General features: G+C 41.5%; 1 protein-coding gene across 23 annotated transcripts in view; it reads left to right on the forward strand.

Annotated features, from left to right (window-relative positions):
• Nucleotides 1-21,025, forward strand: part of clint1b (clathrin interactor 1b) — a 542,948-nt gene that overhangs the window by 141,221 nt on the left and 380,702 nt on the right. For 12 of the 23 annotated variants that reach the window (XM_073935407.1, XM_073935406.1, XM_073935408.1 and 9 more), the window contains 3 exons: nt 2,717-2,979; nt 9,475-9,649; nt 9,762-11,404. The exons of 1 other annotated variant lie outside the window; for it this stretch is intronic. In XM_073935407.1, coding sequence (XP_073791508.1) covers nt 2,717-2,979; nt 9,475-9,649; nt 9,762-10,096 — 773 coding nt within the window. In that variant the 3' untranslated portion in view covers nt 10,097-11,404. Of the gene's footprint in view, nt 1-2,716; nt 2,980-9,474; nt 9,650-9,761; nt 11,405-21,025 lie in introns of those variants that run through there. 10 more of the 23 variants (XM_073935413.1, XM_073935415.1, XM_073935418.1 and 7 more) reach the window with 2 other exon arrangements.

A 21,025-nucleotide genomic window follows, 5' to 3' on the forward strand; every position in this document is an offset into this window, starting at 1 on the left:
GGTGGGGTCACACCCCAATTCTGCCCTCTAGAAGACCGGGTTGGCAAATTGTGTCGGTGCTGCTTTGATAGCATAGTTGTTAAAATATAGTCTCATAACATGGACACCTTTCATAGTATGGTTTCTTCATATAAAACAATGCATTTGAAACTTTCCTAGCTTTCAATCAATACCAAACATGAAGTATTTCACAAACATTCTGTAGATTTAATTTGTCACTGAGGGCTATAACTCAATAACTATCCATAACAGTTTTTGTTAAACACATGGAACATGTACACACAAAAACCTACAGAAACATAAAGCAAACATACATTACTCAAATTAACTATTTTTACTGTATGTCCATTTAAAGTTTGGAAGCTTGTGATTGCTTCTTTGTGAGCCTAGAATGTGTATTCCTCTCAGACATGGGTCGCTGGCGTGAAACAAAAGGCACTTTCAGTTACTAGTTTGGTGGGTTTTTGATTGTAGAGCCTCTTATTGTTTTAAGGTGTAATAGTTAATTAGCATGCAGTTGTGATCGCGACTGGCAAGTCATCCTGTGGATTGCCTTGAAAATGAAATCAAAGCTCAGACATGTAGGCACCAACCAATCTTTTAAGAAAAATATGGTCTGTGACTTGTTCGGTTCTGGAACGATCCGTTGACTCCCTACATATTTCAAACCACGTCATTGTTTAACCAATTTACCTGATTAAGAACCCTAAATTGCTCCTGTCTCCTGTCCATCTCCTTTTTTGGGATGTGCTGCAGGTCTGAATGACAGGAGAGGAAGTATATTTACAAATGAAATAAAGTTGATCAGAGGAAGTATATTTACAAATGAAATAAAGTTGATCAGACAACATGACATACTTTGTTCAAATTGTCTGCAATGAAATACAAGTCAAAGTAAATTTTGAAAAGTAAAAAGATTTTGGGGTGACGCGATGGCGCAGTAAGTAGTGCTCTCACCTCACAGCAAGAAGGCTGCTGGTTCGAGCTTCGGCTAGGTCAGTTGGCGTTTCTGTGTGGAGTTTGCATTTTCTCCCCGCGTTTGTGTGGGTTTCCTCCGGGTGCTCCGGTTTCCCCCACAGTCCAAAGACATGTGGTACAGGTGAATTGGGTTGGCTAAATTGTCCGTAGTGTATGAGTGTGAATGAGTGTGTATGGATGATTCCCAGAGATGGGATGCAGCTGGAAGGGCATCCGCTGCGTAAAACATATGCTGGATAAGTTGTTTTACCCCAGATTAATAAAGGGATTAAGTCGAAAAGAAAATGAATGAATGAATGAATGAAAAAAGCTTTTATTCAGATATTTAAAAATATAATCGCTTAATTTGATGCATGGTACAGCGTGGTCATTTTAGAGTAAATCATGAAGAACTCTTTAAAAAGATTGATTATCTGCCACCACTATGTGGAAAGGCAAATGTTAAGTAGAAATGAAAGGATTTTTCTAGTGTTTTGAGGTAAAGATGCAGAAAATCTAAATTTTACTTTTAAGGTCGGGATACATCAGGAATAGACAGTATTACCTGTTTGCAAACGGTTGTCGTGCACTGTCAACTTATCTTCTCTTCAAAAATGGTTCATTGCTGAAATCTGGGGGAAAAATAACATTTTTTATGAACCATGGATTATTTCAGAGGGGGTGCTCTATCTTTATTATAATGTTGTCTTTGTCCTGATGTCTGACCAACAAAAGATCGGTGTTCAAGAAATTCATTTTGCCATAAGGGTTATAGATATAGGGCAAGCATGCTGTATTTCTGTCTTCCCATTGACATGAAGGGATGCTCCTGAATAAACTTATCATTCTCACCCTGTTGGCACCCAAGTCACACAACACCTCTTAATAAGCTATCCTTCATTTTCACAGTTTTGTCACTATTTAATTCTGATATTATTAACCTCCTGATTGAAAACATGCATGCTCACATTCATAGAATCCAACCCCCTGTGTAATGTTTTGCCAAATTTAGCTTGGCAGGAGATTCCATTACCAAATTCAATGATTCTGTCATGTTCTTTTTGAATTTCAATTACTGCAGATAATACCCTCCCCTATTACCTTTTTTTACTGCCATTTTGGCCTTTTCAGCTGTTTCCTCCTTTTGATCTTACAGAAGTATTAAAAATGGCTAAGTACAATAAGTCATTAGTCTGCCCTTCTTTGCCTTTATTTTTCTTTATTGTGTCATCTTGAAACAGCTTATCCTTTGCAAATTTGTTATGAATCATTTTCAGGAGTGATTGTGAGTAAAATAATCTAGAATAATTTTGGAAATAAAATTATTACCTTGAAATATATATATATTTTTTGCTTGTGCCCAGCCATAGGAATTATGCAATATATTTACTGTAAAATTGATGATTATATTACTTGTATTGTTTGTTCTAAATGGTTTCTTTTATTTTAATAATAGATTAGGGTTGTTGAAGTTAATATGGGGTGTTGTTTGAATAATTTTGGGAAAAAATATAAATTTAATCCATTATGGAATTATGCTGTAACATTAAAAATGTTAAAAGTTTTGTGAATACATTTAGTATGCACATGTGTCTTTTATAACTCTTGGGCAGAATAATCACACTTACTGATATTCACTATAGCAGTGTGGTTGAGAACTTGTGGTGACATTTTTTGGTCTCATGAGGGAAAAAAAACAAGCTCTGTTTGTGTGTCTCTGTGAGGTAATATTTTTTTTCATGGTTCTTTGTCTCCTTAGTATTATTGTCAGCTGGTAATGGTGAGTTTTGTGGCTGGAACACTGTCTCTACCACTCCTCCTGATGCCACTACTCAATCTCCCATCCCAGACCTCTTTAGTGACATGTCCGTTCCTACTGCTTCCACACCAACATCTGCCCTCCTTTCATCAGCTGACCTCTTTGACCTGATGGCCCCCAACAACAGCAGCATCAGCACATCCCAAAGCATGACCTTCAACATGTGCCCACAGAATGCAACCTCAGCTCTGTCCAGATCACAGGTAATCAGGTTTGGTTAATGAAAATAACTTCTGTTCCATTGTTGTCCCATAGAAAGAAGGTTTAAGTCCCTGCTGGAATATATATATATATATATATATATTATATATATATATATATATATATATATATATATATATATATATATATATATATATATATATATATTAGCACTGTCAAAATTAACGCGTTAACGCATGCGATTAATTTTAAATAATTAACACGTTAAAAAAAATTAACGCAATTAACGCAGTTCGGTTTTTTTTACTTCCTGTTGTGGTGGACGTGTGTTCAGCATGCAATAAATGTGTATAAGAACAAGGAAGCACTTTTTGAAGGCAAGTTCCAGTATAAAACAATTAGTTGCGTCACAGGTTATCCAGAGTTTCATGCAATTTCGGGTGTTTCATTTTTAACTTTCGACATCTGTTGTAAGTTGATACCGCATGGCGAACAGAAAGAAAATCCTCCGCATTTCGTGACTCGGTGTTCCTTTAAGGTAAGGTTCCTTTTAAGGCTACACGGTAGACTTTTAATAAGAGTATAATCTTAATCATATTAAAAACGGAGTATTGTTGTCTTACGTGAATGTACTCAGAAAGTCTCTGGTGAAGACGCGAGCTGTCAAAGACAGGGCATTACTCTGCCTTTCAGCATGCGCCCTCCAAGTTTAGCGTGTTACCTCATTAAACGCAACGAAAGCGTATGCTTTGCGTTGTTGTGTCAGAATCCTTGTGAAATACAGTAATACTTTAGGACGCTTAGTTTAAGCAAATTGGATGAACGTGATCATGCGTGTTGAATCTGAGGGGAGTCACTCCGGTATGGAAGGCCGTTGGGGCCAAAACGTCTGCAGCGCGTTGTGTGTGTGTGTGTGTCTGTGTGTGTGTCTGTGTCAGGCCTGTTGAGGGGTGTCAGGGGTGGAGTGAGGGACGTATCTGAGTAGGGGCGAGAGAGGTGTGCAATGTATTTAACGACCGGTTTGCAAGAAATTATCATTCATTTTCGGGCATTTGGGAGTTTCTGTGCACTTGCGGGATACTCCTAGCAACTGGATGAATGTAAAGGAGGATTAAGCAAAATTGTTTCTACTCTATAATTAATGTTCTCATCTCACAGCAATAAAACTTTTCAATGAGTGCAACAATTTGTATTCTATAGTTTATTATTATAATTTTTCATTTTTCATATCTGCAATTTCTGTATTTTGGCATTTTTTTGCAGTCCACTTAGAATCCAACATGAAAATCAATGTTTTCTTTATTGGCATTGATTGTTTGGAAATTTAAATGTCATTAACATGCCTGTGTTTTAATTTCTGTAATAAATATGGCTGTCAAGCCAGGATATTGATGGTTTATTGTGGGTATGTTGTTTACATGAAGAAATCTGTGTTATAAGTTAAACAAAAATTCTATTAAACAATAATATTTTGAATTTAAATAGTTTTGTCTTGCGTTTACATAAATTTTACATTTAAATAGCCAAAATTACAAGTTTCAGTATTTTAAATGTGATTAATCGCGATAAATTTTTTAAAAAAGGTGCGATTAATTAGTTATATACATATACAAGGCAAGGCAAGTTTATTTATATAGCACATTTCATACACAGAGGCAGTTTAAAGTGCTTTACATAAACAAGAATAAAAGAAATAAGTATAAGAAAAAAAAACAAATAATAAAAATGATTAAAAAACAGATAAATTGTGATATAAAAGAATGAAAAAGAAGAGAAAACATAATATTGCAATCTGTCGGACGTAGCACAGTGCTCATTCAGTAAGGGCACAGCTAAACAGATGTGTTTTCAGGCTTGATTTGAACATGCCTAATGTTGGAGCACATCTGATCATTTCTGAAAGCTGATTTCAGCAGCAAGGGGCGTAGTGGCTGAAAGCTGATTCACCCTGCTTTGACTAAACTCTTGGAATTTCTAGTTTATATGATCCTAAAGATCTGATTGATCTGTTAGATTTGTATTCAGTGAGCATATCTGTTATGTATTTAGGACCTTGGCCATTTATTGATTAATAGACCAGTAATAATACTTTAAAGTTTATTCTGAATGTAACTGGCAGCCAGTGTAAAGATCTGAGGACAGGTGTAATGTGCTCTGATTTTTCAGACAGTTGAAGTACGAATTATTAGCCTCTCTTAATTATCAACCCCCCCTCCCTCCCAATTTGTTTATTTTTTGCCAATTTCTGTTTAACAGAGAGAAGATTTCTTCAACACATTTCTAAACATAATAGTTTTAATAACTCATATCTCATAACTGATTTATTTTATCTTTGTTATGATGACAGTAAATAATATTTGACTAGATTTTTTTAAGACACTTCTATTCAGCTTAAAGTTACATTTAAAGGCTTAACTAGGTTAATTAGGTTAACTAGGCAGGTTAGGGTAATTAGGCAAGTTATTGTATAATAAAAAATATATATAGCTGAAAGGGGCTAATGATTTTGTCCCAAAAATGTTTTGTACAAAATTAAAAACTGCTTTTATTCTAACCAAAATAAAACAAAAAAGTCTTTCTTCAGAAGAAAAAAAATATTATCAGACATGCTGTGAAAAGCTTTTTTGGTCTGTTTAACATAATTTGGGAAAAATGTAAAAAATTTTAAAGGGGGCTAATGATTCTAACTTCAGCTGTATGTATATATATATATATATATATATATATATATATATATATATATATATATATATATATATATATATATATATATATATTATGTATGTATGTATGTATGTATGTATGTATGTATATATATATATATATATATATATATATATATATATATATATATATTATGTATGTATGTATGTATGTATGTATGCATGCATGCATGTATGTATGCAATTAAACAGCTTCAGAAAGCGAAAGCAAAAGCCATATCCTAGACATTTTAGTAGATTTGGATACCCCAGCTGGACACAAGAAGGCACCCCTATGAGTCTGTAAAGCACATAAGACTACCAGTGGGAGTATTAACAGTTCCCCTTCGGTTGGGGAACTTCAGTGCTATACAGTAGATTTGATCTTGGAAAATCCACGTATGGGAGGTCTCTCGCAGAGAAGACCCCCGTAATTGTCTCTCATGACGCGGTGGCTGGCAGCACCGTGGGAACGCATAACCTCATCATCCCGTTCCTCAGGGGTGCTAGGCGAATTAAACCACCCCGCCCCCTCTCATGCCCTCTTAGGATCTCGCCCTCGTTACACGAGCAGCGTCAGATTCCTTCGATCCTCGACTCAGTATCTTTTCTGTCCCTGAAGACAGCTCTGCTGGTCGCGTTGATATCGATTAAAGGGTCAGGGACCCAGAGGCATTTTTTCGGTCAGTGATTCGTGCCTGTAATTGGGCTGGCTTTCTCTCACGTTCTGAGACCCCACCCGCGATATGTGCCCAAGGTTTCTACCACTCCATTTTAATACCAGGTAGTGAGCTTGCAAGCGCTGCCCCCGGAAGAGGCAGACCCAGCCCTTTTTTTATTGTCCAGTTCGCGCCTTGCGTATTATCCGGACCGCACTCTGAGTTTAGCAGCTCTTCGTCTGTTATGACGGTCGGCAGCAGAGAAGTGCCGTATCGAAATTAAGTTTTGGTACCAAGTGGATTTTAAGTGTGGATGCCATTCTCTCGCTTATCAGAGCCGAGGTGAGCCGCATCTCCCGATAGTGCGTGCGCACTCCACTCTGAGCATCGCATCCTCTTCATCCTGAGCATCGCATCTAGAGCTGGGGGCTGGGCGACACCCAACACATTTGCAAGGTTACAATCTGCGAGTAGAGCCGGTTTCCTCAAGGGTATTAGGTAACCCTTTGGTGATTGAGGAAACAATTCGGTAGGGTGTTGAAACACGCTTGCTGCACCATTCTCCCTAACACGGAGATACGTGCGCCTTTTTATCTGTCAGTAAAGTTCCCCGTCAGGTGAGCCCTGCAGATTTCTCAGTGGCCCCCAGCACTGACTCAGCGGAGGAGTCACTTGCTGGCCCACCATGTTGTTGGTCTGCCTGCTGGTCAGCCCGCGTCTTGGGTATAGGTGCCTGCCATGCGTGATCACCACTAGGCAATCCCATATGCTTTTTCCGCCATGGTTAAGTCCCCCCCTGGGTGGACCCGTGTCTTTCCTCTCCGCTAACCACTTTTCTATGTGCACTCCCCCTTCTTAGGGCTAGTCCATATGTAAATTCTGCCATCTTTCTCCCCCCTTGGGTAGCGGATGGCCTCCGCAGCGTTCTCCCTATCGGGATTGCACGCTTCCCAACGTATTGTCGTATTTCTCTAGAATTATCTAGACGCTCACGATTTCCCAAAAAATATATCTAAATCCGTAAAACTTCTGTTGAAGTAGGATAAATTAGGGCCAGGGACACGTTGGAGAACCGCGCCTCCCATGATGCTGGTGCGTCACGCTTGCTTGACTATCCCCTCATCGGGGACGTTGGTAAGGTGCAGTCATTATGCCGTTTTCCATAGTTCTTCCATACGTGGATTTTCCAAGATCAAATCCACTGTATAGCACTGAAATTCCCCAACCGAAGGGGAACGTTTGAGGTTACGGAAGTGCTATACTCCGTCGCCATAATGACTGTCCCTTAGCTGTTTGAAAGTCTCTTCAGCTTAAAAGGATGGCGTTTGCTCGCTCCAGGTGTGCTTATATGCTGGGATAATTGGCAATGAAGCACACCTGCGCAAGCTTACGCTTCCAATTCATTGCATTCATTGGCCCGTTCAATACTCTTTCAGACAATCGGCTTCTGAACCGAATCCTCCCATACGTGGATTTTACAAAATCAAATCCACTGTATAGCACTTCCGTTCCCCTCCTCGGGGAACGAAGGGTTACTTCTGTAATCTCAAACGTTCTCATACAGTACAAAACGGGTAAACGAGAAAAGATTTACCACTACGTAATCGATCACGGATGTTTCATTATAGTGGGCAGATACAAAAAGTATAAAAGGATAATGCAAAAAAAAGTGTCAATATACTTTGGCACTTAAGCAAGGAAAATAAGTATTGAATACATTTTTCAGAAAACATATTTTTAAAGGTGCTATTGACTTTTTTGTTTGTAACAACCAAAGAAATCCATATATGCATATGCATATATAAATGAAAAAAAAAAAAAACTTGTGTTCTGTGTTTTGTTATGTGTAATAATATTAAATAACACAGGGAAAAATGTGTTGAACACATAAAGAAAGAGAGGTGTGTAAAGGCAGCGAAAGCCCAGACAGCAGCTGAAATTTAGTTAAATAGCAACCCTCCGTCTTACGTTATTGTATATTAATATTAGCTGCTTCGGTCCAACATCTACATTGAGAGGATGATGAAGATGAAACACGGGTGGACAGCAAGGAAGACAATGATCCAAAACACAAATGTCTAGCTGTAAAATGGCTTAGCCAATCACTAGACTTGAATCTAATAGAAATTACAAAATAAACATCGGATTTGATAGATGAGACCCAAAGAACCATCAGGATATTTACACAGGAGTGTTCAGGTTTGATTTTCTTTTTTTTTTTTTACAGACTTCAACAATGCATGCAACTTCTCTCTCCAAATGAGAGTCGTCTTTAAGCTTCCATGTTAAAAAATAAATTTTTATAAAGTATTAAATGCATTTCAGTGCTTCAGTACTTTCTCCTTGTGCCATTCATTGTTACACAACAAATTTGTCAGATTCGTTTTGTTATTTTTGATTGTATTACAAAAAGATAATTTAACATTAATAATTTAACATTATAGAAAAAGGAAAAAAAGGAAAGGTTCTCTCTTCAGCTCTTTTCGCAACATCTAGTCCCATCTCAGTCCTCTGTGGTAAGCGGACACAGCTGGAGGATATATATATATATATATATATATATATATATATATATATATATATATATATATATATATATAAAGTGAAAGCAGATCAGACAAGGTGTGTTTGTGTGTCTATGTGAAGACAAAATTATTAGCCCTTCTGTGAAAATGTAATTCCTTAAAAAATATGTCCCACATTACACCTTGTCTGATGGTTCTGTCAAGAAGAAAAAGTTATCTGCTTTTTTTATGTTGCTGGTGTGAATCACGCAGAAAACATTTCTCCACTTGTCAGGCAGACCACTTTTTCCCCGTTCAAAGAGAACTTTCCTAAGCATTATTTGTAACCCATCTGGTATCCAATGTTAATTTTAATTTAAAATAGCATCTCATCTTTTGATTTCTGTCCATCTCATATATAGTTTTGACTGTCTTTAATGTACCCTGACATGCATTGCTTCGTGAACATTATTGAAAGAAACCATTCGTCATATTTAAATGCAGATCATACAACACCAATCATTACTGTTTTGTTTACATGTTAGTAGCTAAACAGTAACAGTAGCTAAATATTGTCAACAAACAACACTTTTACCTCAGAAAAGCCATTTTTCTTTTTTATATTACTACAGATTGTAAAAGAAATGTACCTATGGCTTTTTCTTTGTCAGACAATAGGCAGTCAATTATTGCCTCAGCAGATGGGACTACAGACGTCGGAGGGCAAGTTATCAATGCCTTCCACCTGGTCAGACCCAAGTGTCAATATCAGCCTGGATTTCCTGTCTGCAGGCCTGAACCCTTCCAAACCCACACAGCCCACACTCAATACCATGATGCAGCAAGGTTAAACATATCAACATTTTCTTTATGATTTAATAGTAACATGTTAACTGTGTTTATTGAAATTGAACATAACATAATATAATGAATAACCCTAATAATGTTTCTTATTTAGGTGTTCAGCCACCTTTACAGATGGTCACTCACAATTTTGCCAGAATGACACTCAATGCCCAATCTTCAACAGCTGCTCCCAAAAGAGGAATGAACCCCATGATGGTTGGAGTCACGCCTCCTACAATGGCGATGGGTACCACAGGAATTGGTTCTGTGGGTATTGGAAGCATGTCTGTCAATCAAGGACTAGTGGGCACAAATATTGTACCAGCTAAAATAGGCCTACAAGGTGCCCTAGGCATGCCCAGCATGGGTACTGGCCAGGGCATGAACCCCTCCATGGTGCAACCTAAACAAGATGCCTTTGCCAGCTTTGGCTACTTTGGAAAATGAAGATTAACCCCAAGAGTAAAACAGTCCAAATGCACCTTCTCAAATGAGGGAGCAGCATCCAGTTATATGGACAAAACTAGCCAGTGTCCCATCTCTTTTGAACAGTCATTTGTTCATGTACATTAAGAGAAAAACAAACACATCTGCTTTTATTTCATGTTCATTATTAATCAGAGAGTGTTTATTATTTTTTTTTTTGTAATAGATGCAAAGCATATTATTGTATACTTTTAAAGGAAAAAAACATTTTTTTAAAAAAGGATGCAGTTTGGTACGTTTTTCCACTTTGTTATTAACAAACATCAAAGGCTTGTTTTCATCATGGCCCTGTTTAACATTTCAAATACAATTCATAAGTGACCTCAAGATATGCATTATTTATGCTGTGACTTTAAAGTCCAAGAGGGGTTCATTTTGTACATATCATGGTGTAAATTATTTTTATTTTTTTTTCACTTTTCTGATTGTATAGGACAAATGACCACATCCTTAAAATTCACTGATTTACTGCTTTATTTATGGTTTGAATTCTTACATTTTGGCTGATATATATATATATAACAATCACTCTAACATGACCCCCTTTAGACTGTATCTGTAGATATAATTCCAGTATTTTTTTGAGATGGCCACCTTTTAAGTTATACAAATGTGTGAAGGTTATTAACAGTACTTGAATAATCCAAAACTTGTAATATGGAAAGTGTAAGCCATTACATTAGTAGAAGATTAGAAAGTTCAAGAAAAAATAGTTGAAGCCACACCACACATACGAAGTACACTGGTGGTTGCAGGAGTGGTGTTACACATTTCTACTAACTAATTGAACTAGTATTTACGTTGACAAAAAACAGTCATAGTCTTTATTTTCTTGCAATGTACGTTGATTTTCAATTCACGCATTGTTCCAGGTCAGTGTTACTTGTCCATCACATTGTTTGATGGCTTTAGAATTAATGAAGTATTGTGAACTCCAGATGAAGTTTATTTGGCCCTTTTTTTTCTATTTATTTTCCATTTCTCATCTGCTGCTTTAAACTTACCCTCCATCAGATGCTGAGGCTCATGACCAAATCTTTATTTTGTTACTTTTTAGATTTATTCCACAGGGGATTTGTTTCTTATTTGAATTATAAAGATGAATCCTGTGATCATTTACATTGTTTTAGATATACTGTAAGTGGAACACATTTCAGTTTTTGCTGACACAAAGAGATTAAGCGCCTGTTTTGTTGTGTTTTCTTTTCAGAATGCATTTTTGAATTTTATTGTACTAAAAACTTTAACATAAAATTATTTCATCAAAAACTTTGTCTTTGTGACTCTAATGGTGTTGTAGGTGTCCATCCTTTTAGCATTCAGGTAGTAGGAGGTTCACACACTTACCAGTTCTACGTAATTTGCTGTTTATCAAAGGTGGTTTTACTATCTTTAAATTTAGATTTAATAACATTCAATTTATACATTTTAATTAAAGAGGTAATTTCAAGTCCCTCTCTTCCAGCCAAATGTATTGCATGCCTTTTTATTAAGTTGGAAAATCTTAAGAATGACTGTAACTAATCACCACTAATTAATAACAGTTGCATTTCACTTTTTCCAATTAAACTCATTTCACTTCATCTTTATTTCTATAGCACTTTTACAATGTAGATTGTGTCAAAGCAGCTTCTCATAGAAGATTATAGTAAATTGAAATGGTGTCAGCTTTTAGAGTTTAAGTTCAGTTTAGTTTAGTTCATTTTAGTGTGGTTTAAATTTTATTGCTGAAAGCCCAAACGCTAAAGAGCAAATCCATCATAGCGCATCTCCACAAGTCTCTAACCATACAAGCCAGTGGGGAGGAAATAACTTTACCAATTAGCAAAAGAGAAGGATAAAAAAAACCTTGAGAGAAACCAGGCTTAATTGGGCACTACCATATGGTCAAACAACTTGTGCAGACCTACAGTCTAGGCGCCGGAGGCTGGAGAAAGCTGGACGTCCATCTTGAAGAAGCTGCAGGTGAGAGAGGACACCGGCTGGTGTACAGGCTGGCCCTTCAGGATCAATGCGAGGACTCCTCTGTCACTGGGATCTTACAGGAAACAGTCTCATGCTCTTCACTCCTCCATGACGACCACAGCAGCTGCTCAGGATACGGCCCGGTCCATTATTATGAAAACCTTGGGATTAATAAAAATAGACTGACATAAGCCCAGATGCCCTTTCAAAATAAAATGTCTTTAGGGAAGTGTTCATGGCTCCGGTTGCCCTAAATAATGCAGACAATCAATCCTTTAGAGGATTTGAATTTCAAAAGCATTTGTGTTTTGTGTATGTTAGTGTAAAGAGATGTGTCTTTAATCTTGTTTCAAGAGTTCACACTTAGATACTGTTTAACAACTTGTTAGCAAGTTAGCAGGTTTGGCATGCTGTCCCGGGAGAGAACCCTGAGCTCGGAGATAGTTGAGCCCAGGGCTAGCGCCAGTTCCATAAAGCATGTGAGGGGAGTACGAGGTCAGGTGTTCTCGAGAGCTCCCCTCGGCAAAAGAGGAAAGGAGGAGAAGGGGTGAATGGGACGTTAGGGGGGGTTGTGGGGCAAGAAAGGGACCGATCATAAATTTATTATCGATCTCTTTCTTGATTAGATGCTCCACCACGTCTGGTTCAGCATTAGCGGATTGTAGATTAGGACATGCGAGGTTATAGGAAGGAAGGGTCGAAACACCAGGGTGGAATCCGTTAGACAGACCTGAAATGAGAAATTTAGAAAAGTTAGGATCAGGGTGCAAGAAATTATGACAGGTTTGAGAAGAAGGAGTGTTTTGAGAGGAGGGAGGAGGAAGTAGAGAGGGGATAGCAGAAGTAGAAGGGCGGGGTACGTAGCTGGTGGATTTTGGGGTTTGTAGTTCTTTCTTGGCGGAGGGAATTACGAAGGGACAGGAAGTGGTCGGGTGTAGGTTAGAGCAGCAGACCGCGCATGACAGATTGCGACATCCTAAGAATACTCTGTTGTGGAGATCAGTGTCCAAAGCCCCCCAATAAGTGCACTGATTCCACTGAGTGACGCAAATTGCGCATTTAGCTGAGAATAATTTGTGATAAGTGTAGAAATGTGTTCCCCCATAGGAGGCGCCTCCTATGGGGAAAAACTGAGCAGATGGTTTCTGTGTATTGTGCGAAGGCTACGTGGAATTCGGCAATGGAAAGTGTGCGAGTTTGGGAACTAACTGGTGGTTTAAGGGTAATAGTGAATTCGCCGCAATCCACCTGTCGTTCTGCCGAGGGAGGTGCTATGGGTGAAAGGAGTGTAGAAAGGTCTATGTTGGCACCTGATAAGATGAGGTTTCTGATGGCATTGGAGATCGGGGGTGGTTCCAGGACTGGAGCATTTTGCAGAATGGGAAGGGGTGTGGCAGTGCTTAGAGTGAAGGGGGGCCTTGTGGAAGAGATGTTAGTACGGAGGGTAGACTGTTGGGGAGGGTTAGTAATGACGGTGGGTGCTTGGTGGAGAGATGTAGAGGGAAAAAAGGGGGTATTAGAAGAGGGGAAATTAGTAGGTAGAGGAACGGCGTTAAGGATCGTAGTTGAAGAAATGGGAAGGTTAGAAGGGCGAACAGAATGGGGAGGGTTGAGAGAGGGGGAAGAGCTGGAATGGAGTTTCCGCTGGAATGTGGAGCTGGAGGCCAGAGGAGGGGAGTGGGAAGTCCTGGGGTGGCGTAATTTTCCTGTGGATTATTTGTATTTTGAAAGGTAATGGTAGCGGGTGCAGACTGTCCAGTAACTTGAGGTAGTTTTTTATTGGTTTTCCTGGTTGCTTTCTTGGGTGGTCTGGGGTGGTTTGTTGCTTGCTGTGCAGAAGTAGGTTGAGGATAGGGGGTGTGGTGGGAGCGAGTTGGTCTGCTTTCCTGAGGGGGAGGAGTTGGTGATGGGATAGGCTTCGTAGAGCTTCAGTAGGTCGGCTTTGTTGTAGCTGTTGGGGATGGATATACCGGCGTTTGCAAAACTGTCATTTTGTTTGAAATGAGGGATGAAGATCTTGCTGATGCATATGATGAAGCTGGAGAAGGTAAGATGCGGTTTGGAGTTATGGGTGATGGAGATTGTGTACGGCGATGGGTCCTTGAAACTGTAGAGTGGATGGGTCTTCTGCCTCTTATGGGAGCTTCGATGTTGGTTTGGTTTCCGGTTGGAGCTTGTTGTCCTTGTGCTGGTGTTCCTAGGGGAGCGGGTGTATCGGCTCTTTCCATGATGTTGTTGTTGGTTGTTGATGACGTGTCCGTTGAATTTTTTGGGTTTCTGCTGTTGCTGTCGTTGTTGTTGTTGTTGTTGCAGTAGGTTGTTGTTAATGAAGCAGGCGATGGTATAGTAGATGTAGAGATAGGAGAGGATTTGAAGAGCTGGGTCCGTCCTTCTATGCTTTCCTTCGGAAAATGAAGATAAGGGAGTAGATCTTAGCTAGGTTACTTATAGTGAGTTTGGATCAATCCGATTGGCTAGCCAATGAGTGTAGATGAGTGGCAGGCTGCAGTCAATCATATCATGTGCTCCTCTCGAAATTAGTTTGTGAAACTTCATTTAAACTGACAGAGTGTGTCTGCTTCCCGAGCTGTGCTAGGAAGGCTGTTCCAGAGTTTAGGTGCCATATACTATACTGTCCTATAATATCCTATACTGGGATTAATCAGTTGTCTAGAACTAATTGAGCATAGTGGACGTGAGGGGCCATATTACACCAGACGCTCCCTCAAATACTGGGGAGCTAGGCCATTCACGGCTTTGTAGATAGTCAATATATATTTATTTTTGTACAATATTTATTAGGGAGCCAATGCAGTGAGGAAAGAACTGGAGTTGTATGATCATATTTCTTTGTTCTACAAAGCACTAATGGGCACAAATATTGTGCCAGCTGGAATAGGCCTACAAGGTGCCCCAGGCATGCCCAGCATGGGTACTGGCCAGGGCATGAACCCTTCCATGGTGCAACCTAGCACTCTTAGCAGCTGCATTTTTAACTGAAATTTGTTAATTAGGCCAACAGGGCAACCTCATAGTAACGCATTACAATAATCTAAACGAGAAGTCGTGAAAGCATGAATAATCTTTTTCGCATCAGACATAGCATATGTCTAAGTTTGTCAACATTTTTAAGATGAAAAAATGCAGTTTTACATATGCTTGAAATTTGGCCTTCAAATGACAGGTTGCAATGAATATAACCCCAAAAATTTTGACTGAAGATAAGGATTGAACTAAGAATCCATCAAGGGTTAGACAGTGTTCTAGGTTTTTGCATGTCAGGTTTTTGGGTCTAATAAGCAAGACCTCAGTTTTATCTGAATTTAGTAATAAGAAGTTATTATTTTTAAAAGAATATGAGGAAGAAGTTACTTGAGTTTTCCTGTTGTGTGAAGATTTAGTCCTCACATGGGGCACCAAACCTGTAGTAATAATTGGTTGGAATATAAATAGGGCCCTCACAGGCACCAAAACTGTAGTATGTCCGAGTTCTCTGAAATTTAAAAAGAAAACTAATACCAATATTAAAATAAAGAACACTCGAGGTTACAGAAGTAACCCTTCGTTCCCTGAGGAGGGGAACAGGAGTGCTGGATTTGATGTTAAAATCCACGTATGGGAGGATTTGGTTCAGAAGCCGCTTGTCTGAAAGAGTATTGAACGGGCCAATGAAAGCAATGAATTGGCAGCGTAAGCTTGCGCAGGTGTGCTGCATTGCCAATTAACTGAGCATATAAGCATACCTGGCGCCAGCAAACGCCATCCTTTTTTAAGCTGAAGAGACTTTTAAACAGCTAAGGGACAGTCATTATGGCAACGGAGTATAGCACTTCCGTTCCCCTCCTCGGGGAACGAAGGGTTACTTCTGTAACCTCGAACGTTCCCCTTCGGTTGGGGAACTCCAGTGCTATAAGTGGATTTGATGTTAAAATCCACGTATGGGAGCCATTGAAAGCGCCATAATAACTGCACCTTACCAATGCCTCCGATAAGAGGGGAGTCAGGCAAGCGATACGTACCCAAATCATGGAAGGCGCGGTCCTCCAACGTGCCCTTGGCCCTAACTTATCCCCACTTCAAAAGAAGCTTTACGGAATAGGTATATTTTTTTGGAAGTCGCTAGCATCTAGATAATTCTAGGAAATACGACAGTACGTTGGGAAGCGTGCAATCTCGGTAGGGAGGACGCTGCGGAGACCATCCGCACCCAATAGGGAGACAAAATGGAATTACATATGGACTAACCCTAAGGAGGGGGAGTGCGCATAAGAAGGTGGTTAGCGGATAGGGAAGGCACGGGTCCACCCAGGGGGGGGGGGACTTAACCGTGGCGGAATAAGCATATGGGATCGCCGGAGGGAATCACACATAGCTGGCACCTATACCCAAAAACGCGGGCTGACCAGCGGGCAGACCTAACGTAGTGGGCCAGCAAGTGACTCCTCCGCTGAGTTAGTGCTGGGGGCCTCAGAGGAATCTGCAGGGCTCACCGAACGGGGAACTTTACTGACAGACGGGAAGGTGCACATCTCTCCGTGTTAGGGAAAAAAGGCACCGCAAGCGTGTTACAACACCCCACCGAGTTGTTTCCTCAATCACCAAGGGTTACCTAATACCCTTGAGGAAACCGGCTCCACTCGCAGATTGTAAAACCTTGCAAATTTGTTGGGTGTCGCCCAGCCCGCAGCTCTACAAATGTCTGTTAAAGAGGCGCCGCGTGCACGCGCCCAAGAGGATGCAATGCTCTGAGTGGAGTGCGCACGCACTCCCGGGGGACGCGGCTGACCTCTGCTCAAATAAGCACATGAAATGGCCTCCACAATCCAGTGGGATAATCTTTGTTTGGACACGGCACTTCCCTGCTGCCGTCCGCCATAACAGACAAAGAGCTGCTCAGAGGATCTAAAGTACTAAGTACGTTCCACATAAATGCACAGGGCGAGAACTGGACAGAGTAAGGAAAGGGCTGGGTCTGCCTCCTCCGGGGGCAGCGCTTGCAGGATTACTACTTGATCTCTTAAGAGAGTGGTAGGAACCTTGGGCACATAAACCGGGCGGGGTCTCAGGATAACGTGAGAAAAATCCGGCCCGAATTCCAGGCACGAGTCACTGACCGAAAATGCCTCCAGGTCCCCGACCCTCTTAATGGAGGCCAACGCAACCAGCAGAGCTGTCTTCAAGGACAGAAATCTTAAGGATACTTAATCGAGTGGCTCGAAGGGATCTGAACGCAGGCTCAAGAGGGCATGAGAGGGAGGCGAGTTGGATTAATTCGCCTAGCACCTCTGAGGAACCGGATGATGAGGTTATGCTTTCCCACAGTGCCGCCAGACACCGCGTTGTGGTGAGCGGAGATGGCGGCAACGTAAACCTTGAGAGTGGAGGGCGACAGCCTGCTATCCAGCTTCTCTTGAAGGAAAGAGAGCACAACACTGATCTGACAAGTTCGGGGGTCTTCTCTGCGAGAGACACACCATTCAGTGAATAGACTCCACTTCAGGGCGTAGGCGCGCCTCGTGGAGGGGGCTCTAGCCTGAGTGATGGTATCAACCACCGCAGACGGCAGGTTACCTAAGTCTTCCTCGAGTCTAGGGACCACACGTGGAGGTTCCAGAGATCGGGGCGAGGGTGCCAGATGGTGCCCTGTCCCTGAAAAAGTAGGTCCTTTCTCAAAGGGATCTGCCAGGGGAGGGCCGTCGCAAGGAGGGAGAGCTCTGATATCCAGGTTCAGTTGGGCCAGAGGGACGCAACTAGCATAACCTGCTCCTCGTCCTTCCTGACCTTGCACAGTAGCTGCGCGATTAGGCTCACTGGGGGAAACGCATACTTGCGTGTGCCCCGAGGCCAGCTGTGGGCCAGTGCATCTGTGCCGAGAGTGCCCTCGGTCAGGGAATAGAACAACTGGCAATGAGCGTTCTCGGGGGAGGCAAACAGATCGATCTTGGCCTCCCCGAATCACGCCCATATCAGCTGAACAGATTGGGGTGGAGTCTCCATTCTCCAGAGTGAATCTGCTGCCGTGAGAGCGCATCGGCTTCACGGTTGAGCATTGAATTTTATTTGACAGATTTTAGACAAACTGTACAAAAAGTATTCCATACACTTTGTTAAAAAAAACTGTCAAGGATAAAAACACAATAAAGCCCTGGGCTTATTTCCATTGTGGTCCTCTGTTAAAAAACAATGTATGGCTTCAAAAATACTAATGAAGAATAAAACAAACAGTCGCCAAAGCGGTACGAACAGTCAACTTATCCAGCAAATGTTTTACACAGCTAATGGCCTTCCAGCCGCAAACCTATTCACGCTCAAGTAACATAAATTAAAACATCCTCGTCCACCATGCAAACTAATTATTCCCATCAAACAACCATCTTTTGCTTTTTTGCTTTTTTGAACAACCTTAAATCTTTTATTTCCTTGATTGATTTTGGTAGTTTGTTCCACATGATTGCACTTGTATATAAAAACATATTTTGCCCCACTAAACTTCTAAATTTAAATAAACAAATATTAAAATCCCAACCCCTAGAACTGTATGAATGCTGTTGCCTCACCATTTGAAAATGGTTTATCAAATAACTTGGAACCACATTATTAAACATTTTACGCTCCATTCCCAGTTTTAAAAACACACTCTATTACTAACAGTTAACATACCTAATTTATTAAAAGACTCTTTGTGCAAATGTGCTCTAGGATGCATTTTTAAAATTATTCGTACTAATTTATTTTGTGCCTTTTGCAATTTCTCCTTCAAATTCTGTGAGCAGCAACTGTACCAAAATGATGTAGCATAATCAAAATGGGGTTGAATTAAAGCTCCTGCCAACAATTGTAAAGAATGAACATCCAACAGATCTGATTGTCTTGCGAAAAACCTAATTTTTCCACAAATCTTCGTAAAAACTTTTTTTGCCATAGCAACTCCTGATAATTTATTATCTATTACAGAAACATCTCCTGATGCACAACCTTGGACACATCATCAGTGTTGTTTCCTGGGCTCACAGGGTGTTTCGGGTCTTGCAACAGACACCCTCCTCCAGGCGACCCGACCGAGGCTGATCAGACCCCGGCCTGTGTCCAAGTGGCATGCTACTGCCCCCACTGTTCCCCCCTCTTCAACCAGAGCCATCTGGATGCTTTTTCCGCTGCTTCCACGTTGTTGCTTAGGACTCTTCTTCGGTTTGTGCCTGTTATTCCAAGTGTACCATAGGCCTTGCTCAGGGTGTAGCTGGCAAATCCCCTACTGCCCACTTCCACTGGCATGCACCTGGTCCTCCATCCATTCGCCCTACATTGCTCCACTAGCTCCTGATATTTTCCCCTCTTTCTCTCCTGAGCCTCCTCCATCCTCTCCTCCCAGGGCACCGTCAGCTCCAGCAGAATTAATTGCTTTGTGGCCTCAGAGACCAAGATTATGTCAGGTCTCAATGTAGACTGGGTGATGTGTGGTGGAATCTTTAGCTGCCTCTCAATATCAACTGTCATCACCCAGTCTCGGGCCGTGGAGAGCAACCCAGCAGAGCAGTTCTTTTCTGTCCTCTCTGGCCTTTGTCCTTCCTTGATAAACTGAATGACCTTGGCTGTGGCTTGGCGGTATCGACTGTCCTTAATCCCCTTGCTGATTGCCTCAGCAATGGATTTAAGGACCTGATCGTGTCTCCATCGATACCGACCTTCACCTAGTGCCTTGGAACAGCTGCTCAAAATATGCTCTAGTGTCCCTGGCTTGGAACACAGCGGGCATGCGGGTGTCTCTACTCTGCCCCATATGTAAAGGTTCGATGGGCTGGGAAGAACATCGTAGACCCCTTGGATCAAGAACATGATTCTCAGGGGGTTCCATGTCCAGATGTCCTTCCAGGTGGCATTCCGCTCCATCACCTGCTCCCACTTCATCCAGGCACCTTGTTGCCGCATGGCCACTGCTCTGCTGGTTCTCTCCTCCTCAACTGAAGCACGCACTTCCTCTTGCACCAGCCTCTGCCTCTCCCTCCCACTGGCCGGGTTGCTGCTAGGCTCCCAAGTCCAGCTCTGCCTTGTGCTACTGCCCCCAGGATGGCCTTGTGCTTCAGCCGGGTTTCCGCTTGTTCGACTGCCTCTGCTGCCCTCCACTTTCTCTCTGTCCTGATGACAATCCCTTCTCCGGACACTTTCGCATCTCTGGATCCAGAGTACTGCAGATGTTCTCATGTCCGTGCCACAATGAACTCCTCCCTGACTGAGCCAAAAGGAAGTTTGAGCTTGTTGGTGTTCCCATACAGAGCGATGTTACTTAAGCTGCGTGGCAATCCCAGCCATCTGCGTAGATAGCTGCTCACATTTCGTTCATAACCTTCAACCACAGTCATGGGGACCTCATAGATTAGCAAGTACCAGAGGAGTCTTGGAAGGATTCCGTGTTGGTAAACCCAGGCCTTAAATCTTCCAGGGAGCCCTGATTTATCCACTGCTTTCAACCAGGCCTCCATGGCAGTGCTGGTTTCCCTGATGGAGTCTCTGACATTGAGGCTACAGTTAAAGGCCTTCCCGAGACTCTTTACTGGTCTCTCAGTGACTGATGGGATTTGGTGTTGTCCCAGCCTGAAGCGAAACTCATCTCTGACTTTGCCTTTCCTAAGCACCAAGAATCTGGATTTTGCAGGTTTGAAGCTCATGCGTGCCCATGCCATGAGCCTCTCCAACCCTTAGAGGATCCATCTTGCTCCTGGTACCGACGTTGTTGTCACTGTGAGGTCGTCCATGAAGGCTCTGATGGGAGGTTGCCTTACTCCGGACTTGCTAAGGGGGCCTCTGCACTCTGTCTCAGCTGCTTTGACCATCATGTTCATTGCCAGTGCAAAGAGGGTCACTGAGATGGTGCAACCAGTGATTATTCCTACCTCAAGCTGGTGCCAATCTGATGTTAACTGGCCAGAG

This window comes from Danio rerio, chromosome 21 (assembly GCF_049306965.1).
Source record: "Danio rerio strain Tuebingen ecotype United States chromosome 21, GRCz12tu, whole genome shotgun sequence".
NCBI lineage: Eukaryota > Metazoa > Chordata > Actinopteri > Cypriniformes > Danionidae > Danio > Danio rerio.